The sequence below is a fragment of the Acanthaster planci genome, linkage group LG16, assembly GCF_054643075.1.
Source record: "Acanthaster planci isolate LZ-2023a linkage group LG16, COTS_SCS, whole genome shotgun sequence".
Lineage (NCBI taxonomy): Eukaryota > Metazoa > Echinodermata > Asteroidea > Valvatida > Acanthasteridae > Acanthaster > Acanthaster planci.
In genome coordinates, this window is record NC_141792.1 from 10,254,892 (window position 1) to 10,277,867 (window position 22,976).

The following is a 22,976-nucleotide window of genomic DNA, read 5'->3' on the forward strand; positions in this document are numbered from 1 at the left end:
ATTGAGGGAAACCGTGTCAAAATGACTTGGTTATGGCTGGACACAATATTATATGTACCAATGGAAGCCACTACATGTACTAAGTGGCTGCAGCCATTTCCCATAGACTTCCAGGTTAGCCCTAGCCACAGCCGGTTGATTGAATGTAATGTTTTTTAAAAGAGTATGGAATAAACGTTTTCTTGAATTGAATTTAGTCAGGGCCTCAGAAAACACCCCACAGTGCATGACCTCTCACCTAGATACAGATGACCCTTGACATTCAGCATCTGCAGGAAACCAGCCGAGTGGCCCGACACTTCCTCCCCGTCCACAATGAGTGACCCCTCACGGCCCCGCCGGTGGGCCGTCACGTTGTGCTTGAGCCCATCGCTGACCTTGACCTTTGACCTGATGCTGGCCTCTCCGCTACCTAACTGGTACCTGTCAAAATAACCAAGAGACAAGAAATGCACTGATAAACCTTTCAATCCAGCGTTGACACTTGGATCAACAAAAATACCCCAGCTGCTGGTCGTCACTCACCCAAATACTAGCGTTCCATTGTCTAGACCCAGAGAGATGAAGTCTTGCATATTTCCACTGTGGCCCTCCACCTATTCAAAATCATGAAGACGAGAAAAGTGCGTTTTTCAAGAAGCTGGCTTTACAACTTATTAACCAGAAATTAAAACACACTCGCAAGACAGACCACAGGATAAGCTACAGAACCACATTCTTTCATCTCACAACTGCACAGAATATCGTTCAGTTGAAATGCACGCTGAAAACAAATTCCCACCACTGCCCCTTTAACACGAGCACACCTGTTATTGCCTGAAACTATGCAAATGGAACGTACCACTCCTTGCCATAGGAGGATGCCGTTTGAGGAGAGGGTGGAGAAGACAAAATTAATTGTCTCCCTGGAAGTACTGCTCCTGTAAGAAATAAGCATTTGCAAAGACTCATCTCTTAGGAGAAAGTCACCTGTAGAACTTAAAGAAGAATTTATCTTCGAAATGGATAAGTAAAAAGGAAGAGAATGTGTTGCAACTTTTAAGAAAATGTTAAATAAGTTTCAGGAGATGAAATTAATGTCTTGTGCTCTACAAATTCTAAGGCGAGACTGAAGTTTTTTAAAGTGGATTTTAACGGTACGAATCCAATATATATTAAAGTAACAAATCAGACAAAATACGTGTCCAAGTATACTTAAAACCCTCAAAACAGTGGCCTGTTTGTAACTTTGAGTGTTGGGAGTCTTGGGGGGCTTCAGCCACAAATTTTCCGTGCTGTTTCAGTAATACTGTGAGTCTGCCACAGTGGTCCAATACAAGTTACAGTTTTAGAAGAATGTAGTTTATTATACAAACCCTCTCTCCCTGGGAATGAGGTTACGGGGCAGCTTCAGGTAGCTGTTGCCGGTGAAGCTTGCCCTGTAGTCAAAAGTCTCCGCTAAATGAGTAAAAAAAGAACAGACCAGACAGAAAGAGAGTTAACAGTGCCAATTAACTCTGACCTCTGTCCCCTCTGCTCACACTGTCGAAACTCTGCAATTTCAACAATGGGGCTATTTTGTGTTCCTGGGTTTTTTAGAAGTAAAACCCTTGAAGAAATAATGTATTAAGCACCGAGGCTGAACTTTGAACTTTGACTTGTGCGACTCACCCATCTCACAGTGATCCCCAACGAAGCCCTGGGGGCACAGGCACTGATATTCGTCCCCACCCATGGGGTCGCAGCTTCCACCGTTCTGGCAAGGCTGGTCCACGTGGCACGGGCCCACCTCGGTGTCACAGTGACGACCTGCAAAGTGTGCGAGTGGTAAAGTCAAATTCAAATTCATTACTGAACCCCTCGATAATGAGACCATCCCTATAATTGGCTTGCTATGTACAAACAACGCCACCTGACTCATTCGAAATGACCTGCACATTTGCTGGATAGTCATTTTCCTTGCCTGCCACTGGGTGGGAGCCGGGTTCGAATCCCACCTACGTCCACGTTAGGATTGAGCCTTGTAATCCCTGCAAGTAACCATCTTCTGCTAACTTCTGGGGAGTCAGGTTGGTGCAACTCTCTGACCCAGGTTCAAATACCACCCGGACCAACATGTGGTTTGAGAATTGTCAGGGAGTCCGACTGGGGCAGTGGCACGTTCCTCGCCCTCCTCCTGAGACTCGGGTTTGAATCCTACCCAGGTTGATGAGTGGATTAGACCTTTAAATGCCTGATCTTTCATCTTGTCAAGGTACTTTTATGCTAATAACCCTGTGCGGTTTGTTGAACCACCAGCTCCAAGACTAGAAAGAATCAACAAGTTTTTATTGTTTATTTTACCAGTGTAGTCGGCCGTGCACGTGCAGACATATTCGTCCTGTGTGCTGGTGCAGGTGGCTCCGTTCTTGCACTGGTTGCGTGAGCAGAGTTCCTCCTCCCCGCATTCTTCCACATTGATGTTCTCCTTGGCGTCGTTGATGAGGCCTAGACTTGAGCCGTCAATCTCAATCTAGGATATGATGGATTTCAAAAGGTTCTTAGGCAAAGAAAAATCTGGCTAGAGGTGAAGAAAAAGAAGTGATCCCCATTCTACAAAATCAGCATTTTGGAGAAGCATCATGGCTGCACGGTGATAAGAGGAAATGGTGATAGTGGGATCTCTTGACGGTCTCACCTCTGCAATGCATCCCTGGAAGCCTTTGGTGACGATCAAGTCAGGCGGGAGGTCGTACATCTCATCCACGCCGCCCACGTACATCAGCATCTTCAGGTTCAGACCACGGCTGTTGCCCGGCGACCGGCCCTTGACGGCCTCGCCAGTGTCGATGACCAAGGAGCCCTCCCGGCCGTTGCGCTCTGCCACCAGGGAGTACCACTGGCCGGCGGTCAGGTTGTGGGCACTCTCGATGATGGCTGGGCCTGTGGAGGTCAAAGGCAGAGGTCAAGAGAGAAAAACTCACTGCAGTTGATGGACAGACTGCAGAACCGATCTGAACATTATACTGACTGAAAAGCACACGCATCTATACACAGAAATACAGCCACTCCATGATAATTTTTGGTACATGGCCACTGCTACACTCAGTGCATATAGTAAGCATATATTTGTGACACAGAAATTTGGCTTGTGTGTTTGTTTACATGTATTTTGTCACACCAAGTGGTTTCTGCTAACGTAGAAACAATAACCTAGCCCAACCCAACCCAACCCACCCCAACCCAGTGAATCCAATCCAACCCTAACCCAAACCAACCCACTCCACCCCATCCCAATCAACCCCACCCAACCAAATCCAACCCAACCCTACCCATCCCAACCCAATCAACCCCACCACTCCCCAACAAAAACCGAAACCAACCCAACCGAAACCAACCCAAGCTAACCCGACCTAACCCACTGAACCCAACCAAATGAACCTAACCCAACCAAACCCAACCCAGTGAACTCAACCAAACACCACCCAATCCAACCCAACTCTACCCTACCCTGCCCAACTCAATATACCCAACCCAGCCCTACCCAGTTTACCCAACTCAACCCAGTGTACCCAACCTAATCCAACCCAACACAACCCAGAGAGCCCAACACAACCCAATCCAATCCAACTGAGTCCAGTCCAACCAAACCCAACCCTACCCAGTGTACCCAACCCTACCCAGTGTACCCAATCCAACCCAACCCAACCCTACCCTACCCAATCCTCGTACCAGTTCCACTATCATACTGGAAGACCACTCGTCCATTCCTGATGATCAAGGCGATGTAGTCGCCCTTCCCTCGCGGATTCTGACCGTTGAACATCAGGATTCCTTCATCGGTATTCTGCGGCTTAAACATCATCGCAATCTGGATCTGCCGCAATGACTGCTGCAGACCCGGATAAGCGATGAAGGAGTTACCAATGAATGCCGGCTCATAGACAGGTGCCCCTGGAAGTAGTGAAAGAAAAAAATAGGGTAAAAATACATACACTTTTGTTTTTACTTTTGATTTTGGCTCAAGATGGTCTTGAGAATTTGTTCCAAAGAGGCACTTGCTATCACGTGTATAAAAGGAGATCTTTTCCCAGATCTTTTCAGTGGTTTAAAACAATCAAAAATTGTTTGTGAAACTTTAAGAGGCTGGGGTTTAAAATACTGCAGCCAAAGACAAGCCAAGATGTCTGATTTTTAATGAGCCAAAAAATATATGGTGCATTGGTGGACAAATTTAACTTTAGGCTCAAGTAAATGTCAAAAACATCATGAGCTTTGTCTTTGAAATGACTGAATCGAACTGGTATGTTGTAACTGAATATCCCTGGATATATGACATGAAGTGGAATGAATAATGAAAACCCAAAAAAACCCAGCTGTCAATGCCAAACTCATTACAACGAGTTTCTGAGAGGTGTTAGCAAACAGTTTTTCATCTACTGTGCTACAACAAAGCATCAACATTTTGCAGAAAAGGAACTGCCGCATGCAATTTTTGGCGGAAAAAAAATGTTTTTTTCAAAAAAATTCTGTAGTACTAGCAGCCTGAAGGTCATTTCCAGAACACAATACTCCATTTTTTTCACACCGAGTTCTTTTGCTTCGGATGCTTTAACAACTGAGATATATTTACGATGGACAGAATCTGTTTTTCACCACCTTCTGATCTGTCTTCAAATTGCTTAGCTGATCTCTTTGAATCATCACAGTAAAGAAGGGGATGAAAGACAAACTTAGTGCTTAGTGACTGTGCTCCAATAGCGATCCATGCAAACCACATGCTAGCATGCAATGGAGTGCGCGTGCAAATCTGTAAAGATGTGGTGCAAATGACATGCAATTTTTTTCTTCTTCAAACAAACGACACGAGAAAGTGTTGGAGTCAAGAACTTTTCCATGGCTATGAGTACCAGTACTTTGATGAGAGTATGAGTACATTTTCACAAGAACGAGTGTGAGTAGAGAAAAAATACGCGAGTGTGAGTAAGAGTACAACACTGACACGAGTGTGTAGGAAACAAGCTGAAAATTTCGAAACTCATTTGCAAGCAAGAAATGCAAAAAAAAAATTTGTTAAAAATACAACTATCACACCACTCACAAATGTGGCAATATGATTCTTTGAGAAACAATTTGACAAGTATTCGTGTACCAGAAATCTCTAATCCTCTAATTACTACAAAGCCTACGGCGAGCAGAACAAAATCAAGCTTCTATGTGGACAAAATACTATTTTACAAACTGCTACTTGAAAATTGACACCATGCATTTCTAAGCATGAGGTTTGGAATTTAGTTGAAACAAAACTAACAGGGTGTCCAATAAACCTTTGTAAATGAGTCGTTTGTAGAATAGGCCTTGAACTAAATTGTGCAAATATGTCTCAATCAACAATTTCTGGCACTGATATGTCAAATGAACTAAACTTTTCTCATGAAAGTTCTTTGTTTAATAGCATTTAACGGACACCCTGTGTTTCTACGCAAGCAGGCACAACTTGTAGTCTATTATCTGCTCTACTCAAAAAAAGAGTTTATTTGACATCTGCTGTGATGCAACTGCACACTTTGTAGGCATTGCAGAGTGGTGTGGTGCGCTAGGGTGCGGGCTTGTCAATACCTTACTTTAAAATGCACGTATAAGACCAGTGCTGTAGTCGAGACCATTACACGACCAGACACAAGACCAGACACAAGACTATGCACAAGACCGGTCACAAATAATGGGTTGAACAATGACAAAAGAACACTTTCATTGCAGTTCATTTGAATAGCTTGTGGCTTAAATTCAGACTTGAGGTCTTGTGTTTGTCTTGTGTGGTCTTGTGAAGGTCTTAAGTGGTCTCGACTACAAGTCTGTATAAGACACAGAAAAGTTATGGTGAGTGTACACTGCAGAAGAACAGCTGCCCTTTTTGCACTTCTAATATCAAATAGTTGACATTTTCTTTTTACACCTGCATGGTCCTTTTTCTCCCCGCTTTTTAAAGAGTCATGAAATGTGATTTTGTGACAGTGCCAACCATGAAGATAAAATTTGACCTTAAGGTGATAACTAAAATTGAAGATGAATTGAATGTGAAGCAGCAAAAAAGGGATGATTTCTGTTTTTATGCAAGGCAGAGCTAGGGGCTGCACACACAACCTGCTATTAATAAGAAATGCATCAAATCAAACACCCCTTTCTTTCCTTGATGGACTGGTCCACAACATTGTAGAGAAAAGAAGGATCCAAGGCATAACAGGTGAGTTCCTGAAACGTCTTTGGAACATTGATTTTCTCTCTATGAAATGGATATAAATCATCCACCCCTACCCATACTGGATTAGTCCTTGCTTTCCTTTGATGTGGACCATTCCAACTATATTTGGAAGGGGGCTGCAGTTGAGCCATTATTATTTTTGCGCAGCAAGTCATACTGAAAAAAATGGCTTTGTAATTTAAAAAAAAAAAAATACCATTATCCGCCTGTGCTCCATCCTGGCCGCTACCAACGTTGATGTCACTGTCGTCGTTAACTGGTAAACACAGCATGCAAGGTACCAGTTAAAATCGATGTTGCTAGACTAGGTGAAGAATTCTCAACAAATTAACTGCAAGGGTCCTGCTGCCAAGTCTCAGAAATGACAAACATCACTAACGTGCGACTCGGTGAGGAATCCAATGTCTGACCAGTGCTGACTAAATGTGCGTTGCTCTAGAGTCTCTTATAGTCATGCACAGAGTGGGTTCCACAGAAAACAATCCATGAGAGAACTAATCCTGAACGTACTCCATGATGCACAGTGCATGTGACATTATTTCTTTCAGCAGGCTAAATGTATAGTACAACTGTTTCATCCATTCGACTCTTGCAGTAATTTGGGAACTACAAAGTTGGCAAGTTATGTCCAGAAACTAGGGGTCCAAAAGTGTGACATATTCATATCCCATACATCTGACCTTTGTTAGTTGACATGGGAATATCACCGGAATTGATTTCAAACTATTACTATTTGTTCCTTAAGTAATTTGCATTAATTCAACACTCTTGGAAATTAGAAAATGTGTTCTGAACTTACAAAATCATATGTCAAGTGTGACAGGGACACACAAAAAAAAGGACCCCCAGTTTCTGGCATTACCTTAATATCCCAATTTACTCTTCAATTTCCAGTGGGAACATATTCAGTGTTACACTGGTGCAGTATACTCCTAACAGTCAAAATATTTTTTTCATGACTCAAAGTATTAGACAGGTTTGCAGACAGAAGGGACAAGTAAACGAGAGTTTCTTTTATCAAAGGTATAATGAATCTAGAATTAATCATGCAGAAAAAAATGACAGGAAATATTCGTTGGAAATTAATCAGCCCATATACACAGGCTAGTATGTAAATGACTACATTCCTGTAAAAATGAACCAGTTGCAGGGATCCAACTGTGTTACAGACAAAATGAAGATTAATATAAATTCATTAGCACTGAATCACTGGATTAAACATGTATACTTATTAATGTGAATTGTATTCACAAATCAGCATGATGTTTATGAGCTGTTCTCTAGTCAGCATTAATTTCTGCACAATCATGGAAGAATTGGTCATTTTTCCTTGAAGAAAGCTTCCAGTCCTTGGAATAACAATGACGAACTAATCGTCCTTCAAACAGGCGATCACCCGATTTCACAAGACAAGAATTTCAATTTTTGGAATATCATATTGCAAGACTTTCCTTAGAAGGCCTCACTTGTACATGCGTGCATTCCAATGCATATAAAACAATCTGTAATATCATGCTTTCAACGAATCAAAAACAAAAATGGACCCACATATCACTTTGCCAAAAATAGACTGATGCATGCTGCATGAAAGACCTCATTTTGAAGTGAGAATTTCATTTTTTGTCTAATACATTCTCACAACATCTTTCATCAGAGCAGAAACAGCTTATGGGTTGAAGGTTGAGATTGAAATTTTATGGGGAGGCATGTGGCCTAGTGGTTAGGGTTTGTAGCTTCTGATCATAGGGTCAGGGGTTCGAATCCAGCTGGTGGCAGCATGTTGTGATCCTGGGCAAGTTACTTTACCCCCGTGTGCCTCTCTCCATCCAGGAGTAAATGGGTACCTGTGAGGGCAGGCACGGTTGTTTAGCCATTTGTGCCGAAATGGCAGCACCGGGCGAGTATATTCCCCAGGGAGCTGAGATGGTTTCAGGAATTTTCAGATAATGTGTGAGCCCAATGTGCCGGGATAATGATAATACAGTGCCTTGGGATAGTTTGCTAGATAGAGGGCACTTTACAAGTGCTCGTTATTATAATTATTATTATCATTATTATTCATCGTCTCACATCCATCAGGACAACTTGCATAAACATAATGCGGCCCCAGTCAAAATTGGCTACCCGGGCAGATTGATGTTGTCCACGATCAAACTAGCGTCGAACCTGTCAAGATTCTCACACCTTCGTCTTACCTATCTCGCAGTGCTGTCCGCTGCGCCCTGGCGGGCAGATGCAACGGTAGCCGACCGGTCCAGGGTCCTCCTCACAGTAGCCCAAGCCGCACAGGCCTTGATCAGAAAACCAGAAAACACAGGAGAAATCTTCAGTCCAAACAGGGAATTAAAAAAAAAATTGACTGAAGTGGGAATCGAACCTGTGACCACCAGAATTAATATATACCTTGGGTAAGGGCAAAACCCGTTATATAAACCAGAATAATGCACAAGTGGTCTACCGACAAAGCAGTTACGCAACTGTGAACAAAAGAAAACTGACCGGAGCTGGATTTGAAGGTGTGAGCTCAAGAAAATTGTACCGTTGCTCTATCAAAATTTTGTATGTTGGCAGTTTTCTGGGTTTTTTTGCAAGGGAAGGGATGCTGGTGTAAAAAGCAGCAGCTCTGGTCACAGAGCGCAGACACAGTGCTGCAAAGGTTAAAGTGTCGAGTCCTGTTACAGTCAACTATATCTGCATTACTTATCTTTTGGTATTCCTTTCCCAGGTAGCTATGTTGCTAATAATCGTTTTTTTTAGAAGAAAATGTATGCTGAGAACTAAGCAGAAATTACCTATTGTCAAGATTTCGGTCACGCAAATCTGAAACCTGTTTGAAATACCAGCGTCTGGCGCCAAACGGAAGCAGGAAAAACCAAAAATGAGAGGGGGGGGAAGAAAAATAAATGGAACTGACCGTCCACACATCGCTCAACGGCATCGCACTGCATGCCCGTGTAGCCGGCCTGGCAGACACACTGGAAGCCAAACTCTGTGCTGGCCTCTTGGCACACGCCGCCGTTGTTGCAAGGGTTGATGTCGCAGGTCGGGCAGGCCCTGATCCCGACCCGGGAACCCAGCTCGCTGCCCAGGTAGATCTTCTGCCTGTTGATGATGAACTGGCTGATGCATCCTGGGATTGAAATGAAGAGGATACGGAAATAATGACCTCAACTTACTGGCTTTGTTTTACTCTAAGACATTTCCTAGATTGGCGTTAACCCAACAAATTGAAGTTAACTAGTGGCACATCTCAAAAACATGGGGGGGGGGGTCAATTTCACAGAGCTCAGCAGAAAAATTGCTCAGCAATATTCTATACTAAGCCAAAACCAGATGGGAACCAGTTGGATGAAATATGCAGTGCAATATAATCTCTGTGACTGGCGAGTTCCAAAGCTTGTGGTGCAACTGTGCCTGACGTAGGTCTGCACTGACCCGAGACCCACTATACTCACCTATGAATCCATTCTCAAAGCGCACGGCCTGGGGCAGCGATTCGAAATCCCGCACACCGCCCAGGTAGAGCTTCTGCACCAGGTTGAGGCCCAGGAAGGCCCCGCTGGAGTTGCCCGTCACCTCGGGCTGCTGGTCCACCTGCAGCAGGCCAAAGCGCTTGCTGCGGTACAGCCGCACCGTGTGCCACTGGCCCAGGGCCAGGGGCTGGACGCTGGTCAGTATGGCCGGGCCCGAGCCCAGCTCAAACTGGAACTCGGCCAAGTTGTCGCGCATGCCGAAGGCAATGTAGTCGCCGCCGTCGCCCTCCATGGTCTGGCCGTTGTACAGAATCAGGCCTGAAACGACCGAGGAAAGAGGTAAACATGAGGAAAAGGCACGAGGGTGGAAGAAACTGGATCTACTTCATGCTAAACATTGCTTGGCACATCATCAATATTCTTGAAATATTTGCAAATGTGAAACTGGTGTAATGGGTGCACATCCATAAAGGGCGTACATTTTCTGATTCAAAACCTTCCCCGGCAACAGCGTAATTGAAGTCCAGCACTTGGACAATGCAAGTGGCTGCTCTGAGCAACAAGAGACGGCATTTAAATGATGTACCTTCAGAGAGGGACACACAACGTGCACAGACAAATACACGCGCACACTTATAACCCACTCTGTGAACATGAGTCACGAGTCGTCAGAACCACTTTCCGGATCTAAAGCCTTTCAAAAGAGTCTCATACTAAAAACAACAATGGGTACCCTCAACATCTTTCACCTACTTTGTGTTTATTTACAGCAGGAAACCAAACTGAGTGAAACATCCAAACATAGAGCTAAGTTTGCTCTTTCTAATGCAAACTGAAACTCAACTGTGGCTCTGGTGGTTTCTTGCTCATTTCACAGAGCAGGGTTCTGAGCATTTCGTTAAAACAACATTCCCTGATTTTTCCCTGAGGAGCTTCCCAAATTCCAGGATAATTATTTTGATCTGTTTCCCGTATGTCGCGCCTTTGACGTTGTTGAAGACATGTTGGACGCGAACAAAATGTAGCAGTGCAGACTGACCGCTTTCTCTTCACGGCCAATCTAACTCCCTGACTTTTCCTGATTTGCGGCATTTGTCTTTAATTCCCTGATTTTTCACAAGGGGACGACGGGACACCTAACATTTCCCAGGTTTTCTCAGATTGCAAGAGTGGATGGGAACCTTGCAGACATGCCTGGTGTAGGCTGTGCTGCGCATGAGCGATCGATTCCTGTCGGAATGGTCTGTATGGTCTTTGCCTATGCACTGGGTATGCAAGATGAAATGTATCCCAATAAGCCTCAGCCGTGTTTTCCAGCGAGGGGTTCTCCTACACGAGATCGCGCACTGAATTGTGTAGGGGTTGTACCTTGGGAGCTCTCTGGCTTGAAGGAGATGGTCAGGTCAAACTCCATGTAGGACCGCTGGAGCGGTGGGAAGGAGATGTAAGACACGGGCATCTGGGTGAAGTAGGGAATCAACTCTGTAGAAGCAATGGGGTTGGTACAAAAAAGCCATGGTTGAGAAAATGACACGATTCCAAATGGCCTTTACCAAATTACCAAGGTATGCGCAGGTAACCGTGGGGACAGATAGGGTGTTGAGTGTGCCTAAAATGGCAGCATTGGGCTGCCTACTCCCAAGGATGTGGAGATAGCTTCAGGAATGATGTTCATCAGCAGGGTCAATGATAGCGTACATGTACTGATGCCTTAGAAAAGATGCTGTCAGACGTGTATTAATGTATAGTGTGATATGGGGATGCAACTTCTGTAGCCAGACAATTTTGAAGTGTATTAAAATCCTGACAAATGAGAAATCAATGAGTTGATACCTCCGACGGTCAAGGTGACGGGGTACTCGGACGTGCCCCTCTCGTTGGTGGAGCTGCAGATGTACACCCCTTCGTCGTCCTCTGTCACCGAGGCGATGGTCAGTTTGCCATTCTGGATGGTGTAGCGGCCGGGCATGTCACCGCTCTGCTTGTACCAGGAGGTCTGGGGAGGTGGGAAACCCGAGGCGATGCAGGTGAACTCCACCTGGGTGCCCACTGGTGCGTTGCGCTCCTGGGGGATGACCAGGACTTGCGGCTTGGCTGTCGGCAGGTGAGAAGGCACACGCCAAAAAAAAGCTTGTGAGTTACATCACTCCACTGAAATGATTGTAGGACTTGAAGGGTGTGGATGAAGCCAAAAGGACCAGCTGTCTTTCGAATCGCTCAAAAATAACAGAAATGGTTCATGGGAGCGCTCTTCTAAATTGGTGGGTTTAAATTTATGTCAGTATAAACCTTCTTACACCTTATTCTTTATTCTTCATATTTCGAATGAGTAAAAAAACTTCTTCCCCAAAATACCAAACTGTAAAGCCCCAATTTCATTTTTTGTTAAAAGAAAAGGCGGGGAAGCAGGGGTTGGTTTGTCAGGATTTTTCAAGATTTCAGGAGTTGTTGACTATTTTAAATTTAATCCATCAGGTTTTCCCACTGTTTTGCACCTTGAGTGAAAAGCCAAACAGGCTTACATGATTCGCATAACCATGGCGACTTTGGAGACAATACAATTTGTTAGCTGTTAAGAGGCCTGAAAAGTCCCAGAGCCCTATTGTTGTCACCGTTGCGACTCTACTGCTGTTGGCTGTTTGTGGATTTCTCTTCGTCCCCCCAACCCTGCCCCTGGAGAAGTCGGCAAATCATTTCACCTTGCACGTAGAGGATGACCTTGGAGGTCTGTGAGCCCACGATGTTGGTGGCGGTGCACAGGTAGGTGCCCGCGTCCTGCAGCTGCACCTGGGGGATGGTCATCATGCCCCCTTGGATGACGACTGTGATGGGCAGCTCGCCGTTCTCCCGGCTCCACTGGATGACCGGCTCCGGGTCGCCCCGGGCCTTGCACTCGAAGGTGACGGACTCGCCGATGGCGATGAACTGGACGGTGGTGTGGATGCTGATCTCCACCGAAGGTGCAGCTGCCAAGAGCACAGATATGAAATGTGGAAATTGTGTACAAAGTATACTAGTAAGACTTGAGTCATTAAGTTGTATGAAACCTTGCCATCCCATCCATGTGGGTGTGGCTCTCATGTGGGTGTGGTTCTCATGCGGGTGTGGCTTACAGAAGAATTCATTAACTCTATGTGTCAAACAGTGATCTTCTTTTGTCTGAAGAAAAATCGAAGACCTCTAGGAATGAAGAATTTAACTAGGATCCTGGATTGGCAAAACCATGAAAGATTAATGTGTACACGGTGCTACTGCAAACTTATGCATTAGAAAATCTATGCGAATTAGGATACAAAACAAGGGAAAAAAAAGACCCTACAAAAAAACTTTTTCAGTAGCCTTTAGTAAAAAAAAACACAAATACCATCAAAAGTAATGACCACAGGAAAACAATACTGGTGGTAAGAATAATCAAATTATAGCTTGTTGCTTGTCATCTGTTTCCAGGAATCTTGATTGGCTAAACCATTTAACTGTCTGACCAGTGTTAAGAAAAATGTACCAATCCGTGCTTAGGGTGTCAGCCAAAACCCCCCAAATCTTGTAAAGTCGAATCAAGACACATTGATCCCAGATAACTCGATCAGGGAGATAATTTGTAACACTGACAGCACTGTGTCGGTCACTGTGCTAAATAACCACCCATTTAAAGATTTCTTTACTGAACGACCTCTAGCAAAAGCTTCAGCCATTACACGGGACCTTCCACCATGTGCAATGACCAATGTGATTCTCTCTCAACTGTGACTTCCCCAGTGAGATGTGGGGCACAAGACAAACAGAACAGATTTTGAACTGGCCCACGTGCGTTTCTCACCTTGGAGGGCCAGTCTGGAGTACGCCTTGGAGGAGCCTGCCGTGCTGTTGGCTGTGCAGATGTAGCGACCTTCATCGCCAGGCTGAAGGTTCCTGATACTGGAGAAGGGCAAAGAAACGATTTGACAAGTTACCATCAAGTAAGGAATTTCACTGTTCATTTCTGAACTCCTCTTTTGGCAAGAGCTGGGGAGATTTCTGTAGATAAACTAAAATAAGCACCCATGCAACTCTCCGTTACCTCAAGAGCCCACTCTGAATGCTGTGCTGCACCGGCAGGAAACCGTCCTCCTTCTCCCACAGGATTACCGGTGGCGGGCTACCGGTCGCCTGGCACATGAACTCCACAAACCCACCAATGGCCCTTGTCTCCCGGACTGGGTTGACATTGACCGTCGGTGGCACTATTATACCAAAGGAAGCGAGAAAGAAAGGGTATAGTAAACGATAAATTGGCATTTATTCCATGACATTGGAATGCATATGAAGTCCACTGCACTACGTACAAATTTGTGACGTAAATCTGCGTAACAGACAAAGAAGTTAGGCCTGCAGAAAAAATCTTGCCGAACACTACCTGCCTCTTTTCAACTACAGGATCAAACAGCAGGGACTTTCCCCTGAATAAAAAGCTTACCGCACAGTGTCATTAAAGAGAATCATCCGCAAAAACCACCCAACTAGCAAAACAGTGATCAATATGAATAACAACATCACTGGTGAGTTGGAAATTGAAACAAAAACCTCCCAAAAGTAGTGACAGAACTCTGTTAACTCAAATTTCAGATTTGAAAAATATTTCAACATTTGGTTAAAATTTACAGAGAGAAGGCAGTTTAAACCGTCCAAATAAATGACTACCAGAGACGCAATGGTTGAAGCACTGGACAGTCTGTTTCCGAGTTACATGGCAGTTCTGCCATACCTTGAACGTACACCGTCGCTGACATGCTTCGGGAACCAGCACTGTTGGTGGCCGTGCAGATGTACTCGCCCGCATCAGCGGCTGTTGCCATGGTGATCTGGAGCATCCCGCGTGCATCCGAAGCAGTCGGGGGTAGTGGACCTCCGACCTAAACGAAAAAAAGAGAAAATTATTCAAACCTATCAAAAATGCAAACACAAAATGCTTTTGAAGCTTTAATGACCATCGAAAGGTCTGATGTATAGAATTTTATGATTGTAAATGTCTACTCATCAATCTCGTGATGAAAACATCAAAAAGAGCTGACCTTCTGCCATTCATACGTCATAGGCAGGGTTCCTTCGGCCATGCACTGTATACGGATCATGTCGCCAGCTCGGACTGTCTGACCAGCTGGGGAAACAGTCGGCCTCGGTGGAACTAGGTTAAAAAAAAAGAAGGCATAATATGGTCAAGTCTTCTGTTATTTGTTTCTTAAAAGATGAAAAATGCAAACAATGCGCTGCTAGCAGGCACACGTAAACAACATTATTTTGTTTTTACCTTGGCCCTGGGCAAGGTGTGCCCTTTCTGCTAACAGCATTCTTGGACCAGGGAGCCAATTTCACAGAGTAACATAGAAACTTGCTTAAGAACTGAAAAATATATTTGCTGAGCAGAACCAGGTTAACAGTGAACATGTTATGCAAATTTGCACAGCCCTTCACCGGTTCTCAGCTGGGTTTTGCTAAGCACAGAAATTGCTGAGCAGTGTCTTCTGCTGGCAGCTGCAAAAAAGTCAGTTGAGTGACCCGAGTGAAAAACTTCCGATTTAGTTCCACATGTGGGTCCGTGGGTGCACAGTTTCTGAGCGACTCTTGGCCTTACACAAGTCTTTCCGGACCTGGTGAAAGAGACCAACTCACCCAACACGATGAGGGTGACCACTTGCTGGAAGACACCAAATCCCGTGGTGATGATGCAGAAGTACTGGCCGGCGTACTCGGCCCGCGTCTCGGGGAAGATCAAGATGCCGTTGTCGACGGTCACCATGGAGGGCATCATGCCGGCCAGACGACGCCAGGTGATGGCGTATGTCCCATCCGCCAAATCTGACCGGGGTAAACCAAAGCCAGAAAAAAATTAGCTTCAGCGATTTCAATGCAGTCTAACATCTTCGCACATTTTTCTCCAGGCATGACTTGTTTTCAAGAACAGCTCACCGGCGAATGAATAAATTCTCCAGTCGTTGCACTAAGTTTTCCTTCAAATTTTCAGCAGCCAAGTACCGTGACAAACTATTGTAATGTATAAGTCCCATACTACAGGCCATTCAGCTAACGGATATTTGAACCTAAATTGAAAAACAAGATAAACATTTTAAGATGTACTGAAATGTTACCTCACATGGAATTTTTATCATTCTCTAGAAGATAGGGCTAAGGTCTTCCCTGATGTTCAAAAATTCATAAATTCATTTAGCCCTCATTCCAAGCAGTACAGAAGCTCACTAGTCGCTTTTCGTTACAAATATCCTCACCTGGCTGCATTGACAAACTGTGGAATTTGCATTCAATCTTTTTTGTTTTATGCTACTTCTGATCTAGACCCTTTTGTGTGCCCCCCCCCGCCTCATTTGCTCACTCGATGCACGGCAGCTGAATCGAGCCGATTCGCCTTCCACTCTCTCCAGCTCCTCCACGGACACCTCGATGCGAGGCGGTCGAGGCTGCTCACCCTCCACAACTGCCACAGGAAAATGGAAGACATTCAGTGGGATTTAACAGGCGGAAGCTGCATCACTCATTCAGGAAAGCAGTGGAAATAACCAGATTCAAAATGGCCGATCAGCATTTGTATCAAGACATCAACATTTGTACTCTGCAGTGGAGTACATTTGTAAGCCTACGAACAGTATTTCTTCAAAAAGGAAATCCTCAAAAATAACAGTCACCCGTAAAGTCTGCATCAAAAGTTTTTGTCTTTTGTTGGTAACACTTCACACCCCAAGATGTTAAAATCTTAACAATCCTGGGAAGCACAGAATATTAAGACAGAGAGCAAATCAAATTTACTAAATTTGGAGTAAAGTTTTTTTTTTAAACCCAAGGAAAACTTTTACATTCTCTGTGTCAATGCTATGTTTGATATAATAAATATGTTGGTATTATTAACATGGCCGTTTAACATTGTCCAACACTGCCGAACTGCTGCCGCCCTCACACGAGAGGTGAAGCCAGGTCTACTGATGCAGCTGTGCTCTCAAAAAAAGGAGAAGGAGGGCAGAGCTGAAACACTGGAACTTGTGGAGGTTTACTTTCTATGTCCGTGATGGGAGTTCGGAGTTGACTGAATATGCAGGTCACAATTTCAATCTGTCACTTATTTGCGCCGACTCACCGTCAATGAGGATCTCCCGTTCGTGGAATCCCACTGCGTTCTCGGCCCGGCACATGTAGCTTCCAGCGTGGGTCATGTCCACGGCGTCAATGGTGTACACCGCGCTGCCCTCATTCTCTGTGGCTAGGTCAAAGTCCTGGGCCCGCAGGGGCTCATACAGGCTCTGCGTACCCATCTTCATCCACTGGACTGATGGCAGGGGCTGGCCCGAGGCTACGCACTCCAGGACCATCGTGTCGCCCACCTGGTACTGGGCTGGGCTGGCCGGGCTGATGTCCACGCGGGGCGCTCCTACAGGTTAATCAAAAACACAAGCTTTCCCACTGAAACACTTCTGCCCAATTTCCACCACACCAATCCCTATCTTTACCAGCTCACTGGTCTTATCAAAGGCTTTCAACAATAGCAAAAGAGGATCGATAACTAGCTGCTATGTCACCAACAGGATAAATCAGTGTCTGCAATCTTCGAAAGCCTTTATCTCAGCCAGCAAACTGGTCAATGCAGCCAGCTTTACCCTCAAGCAAGCAATAGCTAACCAAAGCAGAAAATTCTGCAAAAACAGTAAGTATTTCTCTTTAGTTTGCAGGCAAATTGTAGTGTCCTGCATTTGTAAATTGTACACTCTAAAAAGTCCTGGGTCAGATTGACCCTGAATTGGGTCCCATTCGGTGTGACCCTTTTCCGGGTCAAAATATGACCCTCTTTTGGGTCATATTTGACCCAGAAAGGGTAATACCTGACCGTTTCTGGGTCATAATTTGACCTGGAAAAGGGTCATATTGGATGGGACCCAAATCTGGGTCAATCTGACCCGGGAGTTTTTAGAGTGTGGTGCCAAGTATTGCATGCTTTCTTGCAATCGGTTGGCAAATAGTTTCTGTACCAGCACTGTCAGGACATCACAAGCTGCTCATCAGCACAGAATTCCATGGTTAGCAGAACAGAAACCCTGCTAACCACAAAACTCTGTGCTCACCCCGATGCCTAGCGCTAAAACAGGTATTCTACCCTAGTATCCACAAACCTGCTAAGCAAAGAATCGTTTAAATTACAGAATGGGCACAGTGAGACCTCACAAGTCTTTTCACAAAAATCTAGACACCCCCTCACAGTTTGAAATTTGAATATACCAGAGTACTCCACCATGAACAAACAGACCAAGAGAACAGAATTTAACCCTAACACTCCTCAATCCTTCACCTGTTGGAGGACTGAGGAGTGTTAGGGTTAAGGTCTACCGCAAATACAGGTCTCCTTACCATGAACAGTCAAGGTCACTGTTTGCTGTATGGTTCCAACTGTGTTGTTTGCTGTGCAAATGTACGCACCCTGCTCGTTAGGTGTGGCCCCGATAATCAACAATGTCCCTTCATTGTCCTAGCACAGAAAAACAACAGATACTTTTGGCTGGATCAGTTCCTGAACCGAGGTAGTCTTTGAAAGTGGAGAATGACCAAAACGTTGTTTGACAATTTAGCTGGTGCCCTGTTCATCAGCAACCAACCAATGAAACTGCTCACTTTACTGACTGATGCAGCGTGAGTGTCATTTTTTTCAATTTTTGTCTTCTTACATATTTTTGTGAGTAAAAATTGTGGAAGAATGAGGTGGATCCTACTGCGAAAAACTGAAAAAATTCCAGACTAAAAAAATGATTAAAGCACTGATCTTTCTTCAACTCAAAAAAAAAAAAGGCTCAGTCTGATTTGACCAAATAAGATGCGTTTACATTTTGAAACTAGAGGTAAGAGAGAGCATATTATGAATATTGGATTCATACAGATCTGACTGTTAAAAATACAAGTTTACACCAAAAAAAAAACCAAAGAGAAAACAATAAATGGCATAAAAATGCAAAGTGGCAGATCTTTACATTGGCATAAGTTTGTCCCGTGAAGCCCTGGCCACCGACGCGGCTCCAGAACACATTGGGTTGAGGGATGCCAGAGGCCTGGCACTGGAACTGGATGCTGTCCCCTTGGCTGACGACTGCATTGGACGATGGAAATATACGCAGGCTGGGTGGCTGGCGCCCTGCATGGACAGCGTACGTGTACAGAATGGGTTTTAGTCTGAGGCACTGGATCTTACATTTTCAAATTCAACGATGTTAAATTTTACGCTCGTCGTTTTTCAAGTCTGGATTGCATCAACGAAAAAATGAACTTTTGCGCCAAGTTGGGGAGGAGTGAAAAAATGTTTTCACTTACGCTGGACCCTGATCTCCACGCTGAATTCATAGTATCCAGCACTATTCTCAGCTCGGCAGGTGTAGTAGTCTTCGTCCGCCTCGGAAGCATCTCGAATCTGGAGCATGTCGTTGGACACCTGCATGTGACAAATGAACATTATTTATTCGCCTTACCTAACTGGAAAGAGCATTGCCAAGCTCTGGTTTTTGACAAATAATTCATACTGGTGCACATCACGCTCAGCGAACTCAGTCAAGTTCATCATGAGCCGGAAGCTTTTCAAAAGTCTGAAGTAAATCGTGATGCATGGACTTGTAAATCATTTACAATTCCATCGCATCCAACATAAGTCATTGAGAATACCGATAACAAAGGGATACACCAATGGAGGAACGGGGGGGGGGGCTGTTGTCCCCCCCCTTGAAAAGGTAGTTATTTCCCCCTCCCCGCCACACACTTTTTAGGCCTTCCAGCCATTACGGGTACATTGCAAAATTATTACTGTATTCTATTCAGTCTAGTGGTCAGGGCTTAATCCCCCACTTTTAAAACCGTTCTGCTACTGTCAAAGGGATGGCTTTGGATAACCTGTGACATGTCTCGAGATTAGATGACTTGTAAGGTCTTGTCGTGGCATTTTTCAACAAATTTCCTGTTCATTTTTGGTCATTGTATTAAAAAAGGATGAAAAAGTGCGTACTTTCTTCTATCAGTAAATGTTTCCCAGAGAAAATAAGTTGGAGTGATTTTACTTACAACGTGGTTCACCCTGAGTGGTCCGCTTCGACGTGACCACGTGATGGTAGGGGTGGGGTTACCGGTGACAATGCACCTAAGGACCTGTGTGATTCCCTGGTTGATGATGGCTCCCCGCGGCTCAATGCGAGCAGTGGGTGGCAGTCGGTTGTCTGTTAAGGAGACACAGTGATGACGTCAAAAATTCAGCAATGCTGAGACACAAGGAAGGCTAGAAAACCTTGCCCATTTTGACAAAGAGGTGAGGGTATAAAGTCCAAAGAAATTCCATCAAATTCCATTAAAATCAACAGAAAGTGGAAACAGGAATCATAACCACATCAACAAAATGTTGACGATGTGATGATAAAATTGAATGGCTCTAAACGCAATCAGTTCAACGGGCTGCCAAAAGTAAGTCAACAAATGTGACAAATCAAGTAGGAGATGTAGTGATAAAATGCTCTGTCACAAAAACAGGTAACAGCACGGAAGCGGTTCTCTTCAGGACCTCACAGACCAAAAAGATTTCACAAGAAGCTACTGGATACCTTTGTCACCCTGCTACATCCACCACAGAAACCTTCAAGAGCATGTCAGCACAGATTTCAAAGTCAAGATCGCAGGAATGTCTGCTCTTAAAATATCGACAGTCCACTCACCTTGGCTGACTCGGATGTCGATCTCGCCCGTGCCAGACCCCAGCGAGTTGACTGCCGTACAGATGTACACCCCCTGGTCCTCGAACCGGATGTTGGGGATGATCAGGTAGCCGTTCTCCTGCCGGGACTGCGACGGGAGGGCCAGGCCCCCTGGGCGGGACCAAGTCACCACAGGCTGGGGGTCGCCGCTGGACCCGCAGAAGAGGACCACCCGGGCGCCCTCGGTGATCTCCTGCTGCTCCAGTGGGTCAATGGTGACCTTGGGCACCTTGGAGGCTGAAAGTGGGGACAAAGACAGCAGAGATTTGAGCAGAAATTCTCCAGCTCAAACAACAAGCCCAGTTCCGTTTTGTAACTCGTTTACACCCCAACCGCACTTGAATCTTCTAGTTTCAGTGTTTTTTAAGTTTTGGCAGGTATCAAACTCTTTATCAGTACTGTCTGGTGATATAACTCTAGTCTCATGCCAACTGCTCTCAAGTTGAAAAACTGTTTTGTTTTAGGAGGTTTGAACTCGGTGTTTTTCCTCTTTGAAAGGCCCATCAAAACCTACATATAACTTATTTTTTCTAGAATGAAATCCAAATTGACCAGTTTGATGGACAGATTACTGGGTTACTTTGTCCCAGGAAAAGCTGCCAATTGAACATGGTTTCAGTCTTTAGTGGAACATAATATAAACCTGAGACGAGGTTCTTACAGATGTCGTAAGACTTACCTCGGACGTACAGGACGACGCGGTAACTGCTGGACCCCTCTGAGTTGGAAGCATGGCAGAAGTACTCGGCCTCATCCGTCCGCTCCACGCTGTCAATGCGGAATACACCGTCCACGAAGGTTGCTCGGGGGTTCACCACACCTCCACGGCCCCCCCGCCACTCCAGAGTGGGCGGCGGGTTGCCGTCGGCGACGCAGGTAAATTCAATGGCGTTGCCCTCCTCCGCCTCGATGAAACGCGGCGTGATGCGGACGTTGGGCGGTCGGAATGATGCTACGGAACAACAATGGAAAGAACAACATGTGAACGATACGAAAGACACCGGATGAGCATACTTCATGGATCTGCTAAGCACTTGCATAACTGAAACAGGTTACCAACCAAACATGCACGCTATCTATATTACTTACGACCAGTTTTCTGCCAACCTTCCTGAGCACATAAATTTGCTAAGCAAGAAATTATACCAAACAGGTGCATGATTTGTCACAACCGCTATGAAACCTACGCCTATACCAAAAAAGTATGCATAGCCTCTGTACCAGCAGTACCTTATGTTCTGCAGTAAAACTTACAATACGGACAGGTCAGATGCATTGAGTATGATGTGAAAGAGAACAGAGTACAAATGTGCAGTTCCCTTCTGTGAGCTCTATACTGTCATACATTTAAAACCAAACACTCTACTCTATTTATGTGATCCATAGTGTGTCGTGCATGTAAGCTATTACGCTGGAAAAACAACTACTTGAAAATCACCGAGTTGCTCAGTCTACTTGGATCCAATATTCCCATTGAAGACTGCGTGTGAACAAAGAAGAAACGGGGGTGCTGGGGGAGGGGGGGTCAGGTGATCAACTTACATGTGACAGAGAGCCTGGCGTAGGCCTGGTCCACGTCGTGCATATTGGAGCCCGTACAGATGTAAATCCCCTGGTCCTCCTCGGTCGCCAGTGGAATGGTGAGTTTCCCCATTACATCCCTGGCATTGGGTGGCAGGGGACTGCCTTGCCTGGTCCATGCCAGTGTGTACGCAACCTGGGGGGGGGAGGTACGAAAAGGCTAGATGTAAGGGAACGCTTTAAAAAATTGGAGGGCTCGTGAGCGAGTCCCCTTAGGAATTAGCCAGGTTCCCCAGTGAAGTGTGCGGAGGCACGGACCATTTTTGACCAATATTCTCATTTGGGAAATGCATTCTTCAACGCAGAAACAGAGGGCATTCCCAATTGCAGTAGGCAACGTCCTCGTTGGAACATTTTTATAGCATTCTAACTTCTGAAACTCTTGTAAGAGAAATAAGACTTCCATGCAAAGACAAACTCAGAGGAAATTAACTTAATATCCATTGAAGGCTGTCCAGAAAATTTGGTTCCACAATGCTCTTGATTTGGACATGTCTGCTCATGCACAGATATCATGCATGCAAATTAAATTCATTAATTGTTGAACTTTTTCCACATTGTTGCAAGGTTCAGCCTTTTTACCCAGAGTATTTCCAGCATTCTGCAGCAGTTCAAATATTTTCAGTTGGGTCAAATTCCTAGTTGATTCAAACCTGTGCTGACAACTCTAATCTTCTGTGTCTGCGTCAAGACCAGTGTTGAACGTAACATACCAATTCTGAGTTGACTTTGTGACTTAAATCAAGGCAGTGCAAAAAAAAAGAACTTTTCGCATCATCCACAAGAGCAAAAATATTCATCCTAAAGAAGTTTGATTAACCAACATTCAATTAGATGTCCTGAAATGTGTATTACAGAGTCAAAATCAGAAATTAAACTGGCCATATTTTCTCCATTTCTCGATGCATGCATAAAAAAATTATCTGTTATTGTAGCCGCATCAGTTGCAGC

General features: G+C 44.8%; 1 protein-coding gene across 11 annotated transcripts in view; it reads right to left on the reverse strand.

The window, feature by feature from the left end:
• hspg2 (heparan sulfate proteoglycan 2) overlaps positions 1-22,976 on the reverse strand; it is a 111,885-nt gene that overhangs the window by 4,050 nt on the left and 84,859 nt on the right. For 10 of the 11 annotated variants that reach the window (XM_087147081.1, XM_087147083.1, XM_022234768.2 and 7 more), the window contains 29 exons: positions 21,987-22,161; positions 21,124-21,396; positions 20,406-20,681; positions 19,765-19,916; positions 19,027-19,144; positions 18,690-18,850; positions 18,076-18,193; positions 16,814-17,104; positions 16,058-16,159; positions 15,340-15,525; positions 14,742-14,854; positions 14,435-14,582; positions 13,751-13,913; positions 13,511-13,608; positions 12,393-12,659; positions 11,527-11,787; positions 11,062-11,175; positions 9,676-10,011; positions 9,135-9,350; positions 8,416-8,511; positions 6,417-6,476; positions 3,691-3,912; positions 2,657-2,901; positions 2,323-2,491; positions 1,651-1,788; positions 1,356-1,437; positions 842-920; positions 526-596; positions 239-423 (listed from right to left, as the gene is read on the reverse strand). In XM_087147081.1, coding sequence (XP_087003207.1) covers positions 239-423; positions 526-596; positions 842-920; positions 1,356-1,437; positions 1,651-1,788; positions 2,323-2,491; positions 2,657-2,901; positions 3,691-3,912; positions 6,417-6,476; positions 8,416-8,511; positions 9,135-9,350; positions 9,676-10,011; positions 11,062-11,175; positions 11,527-11,787; positions 12,393-12,659; positions 13,511-13,608; positions 13,751-13,913; positions 14,435-14,582; positions 14,742-14,854; positions 15,340-15,525; positions 16,058-16,159; positions 16,814-17,104; positions 18,076-18,193; positions 18,690-18,850; positions 19,027-19,144; positions 19,765-19,916; positions 20,406-20,681; positions 21,124-21,396; positions 21,987-22,161 — 4,915 coding nt within the window. The remainder of the gene's footprint in view (positions 1-238; positions 424-525; positions 597-841; positions 921-1,355; positions 1,438-1,650; positions 1,789-2,322; positions 2,492-2,656; positions 2,902-3,690; positions 3,913-6,416; positions 6,477-8,415; positions 8,512-9,134; positions 9,351-9,675; positions 10,012-11,061; positions 11,176-11,526; positions 11,788-12,392; positions 12,660-13,510; positions 13,609-13,750; positions 13,914-14,434; positions 14,583-14,741; positions 14,855-15,339; positions 15,526-16,057; positions 16,160-16,813; positions 17,105-18,075; positions 18,194-18,689; positions 18,851-19,026; positions 19,145-19,764; positions 19,917-20,405; positions 20,682-21,123; positions 21,397-21,986; positions 22,162-22,976) is intronic. The other variant, XM_087147082.1, reaches the window with a different exon arrangement.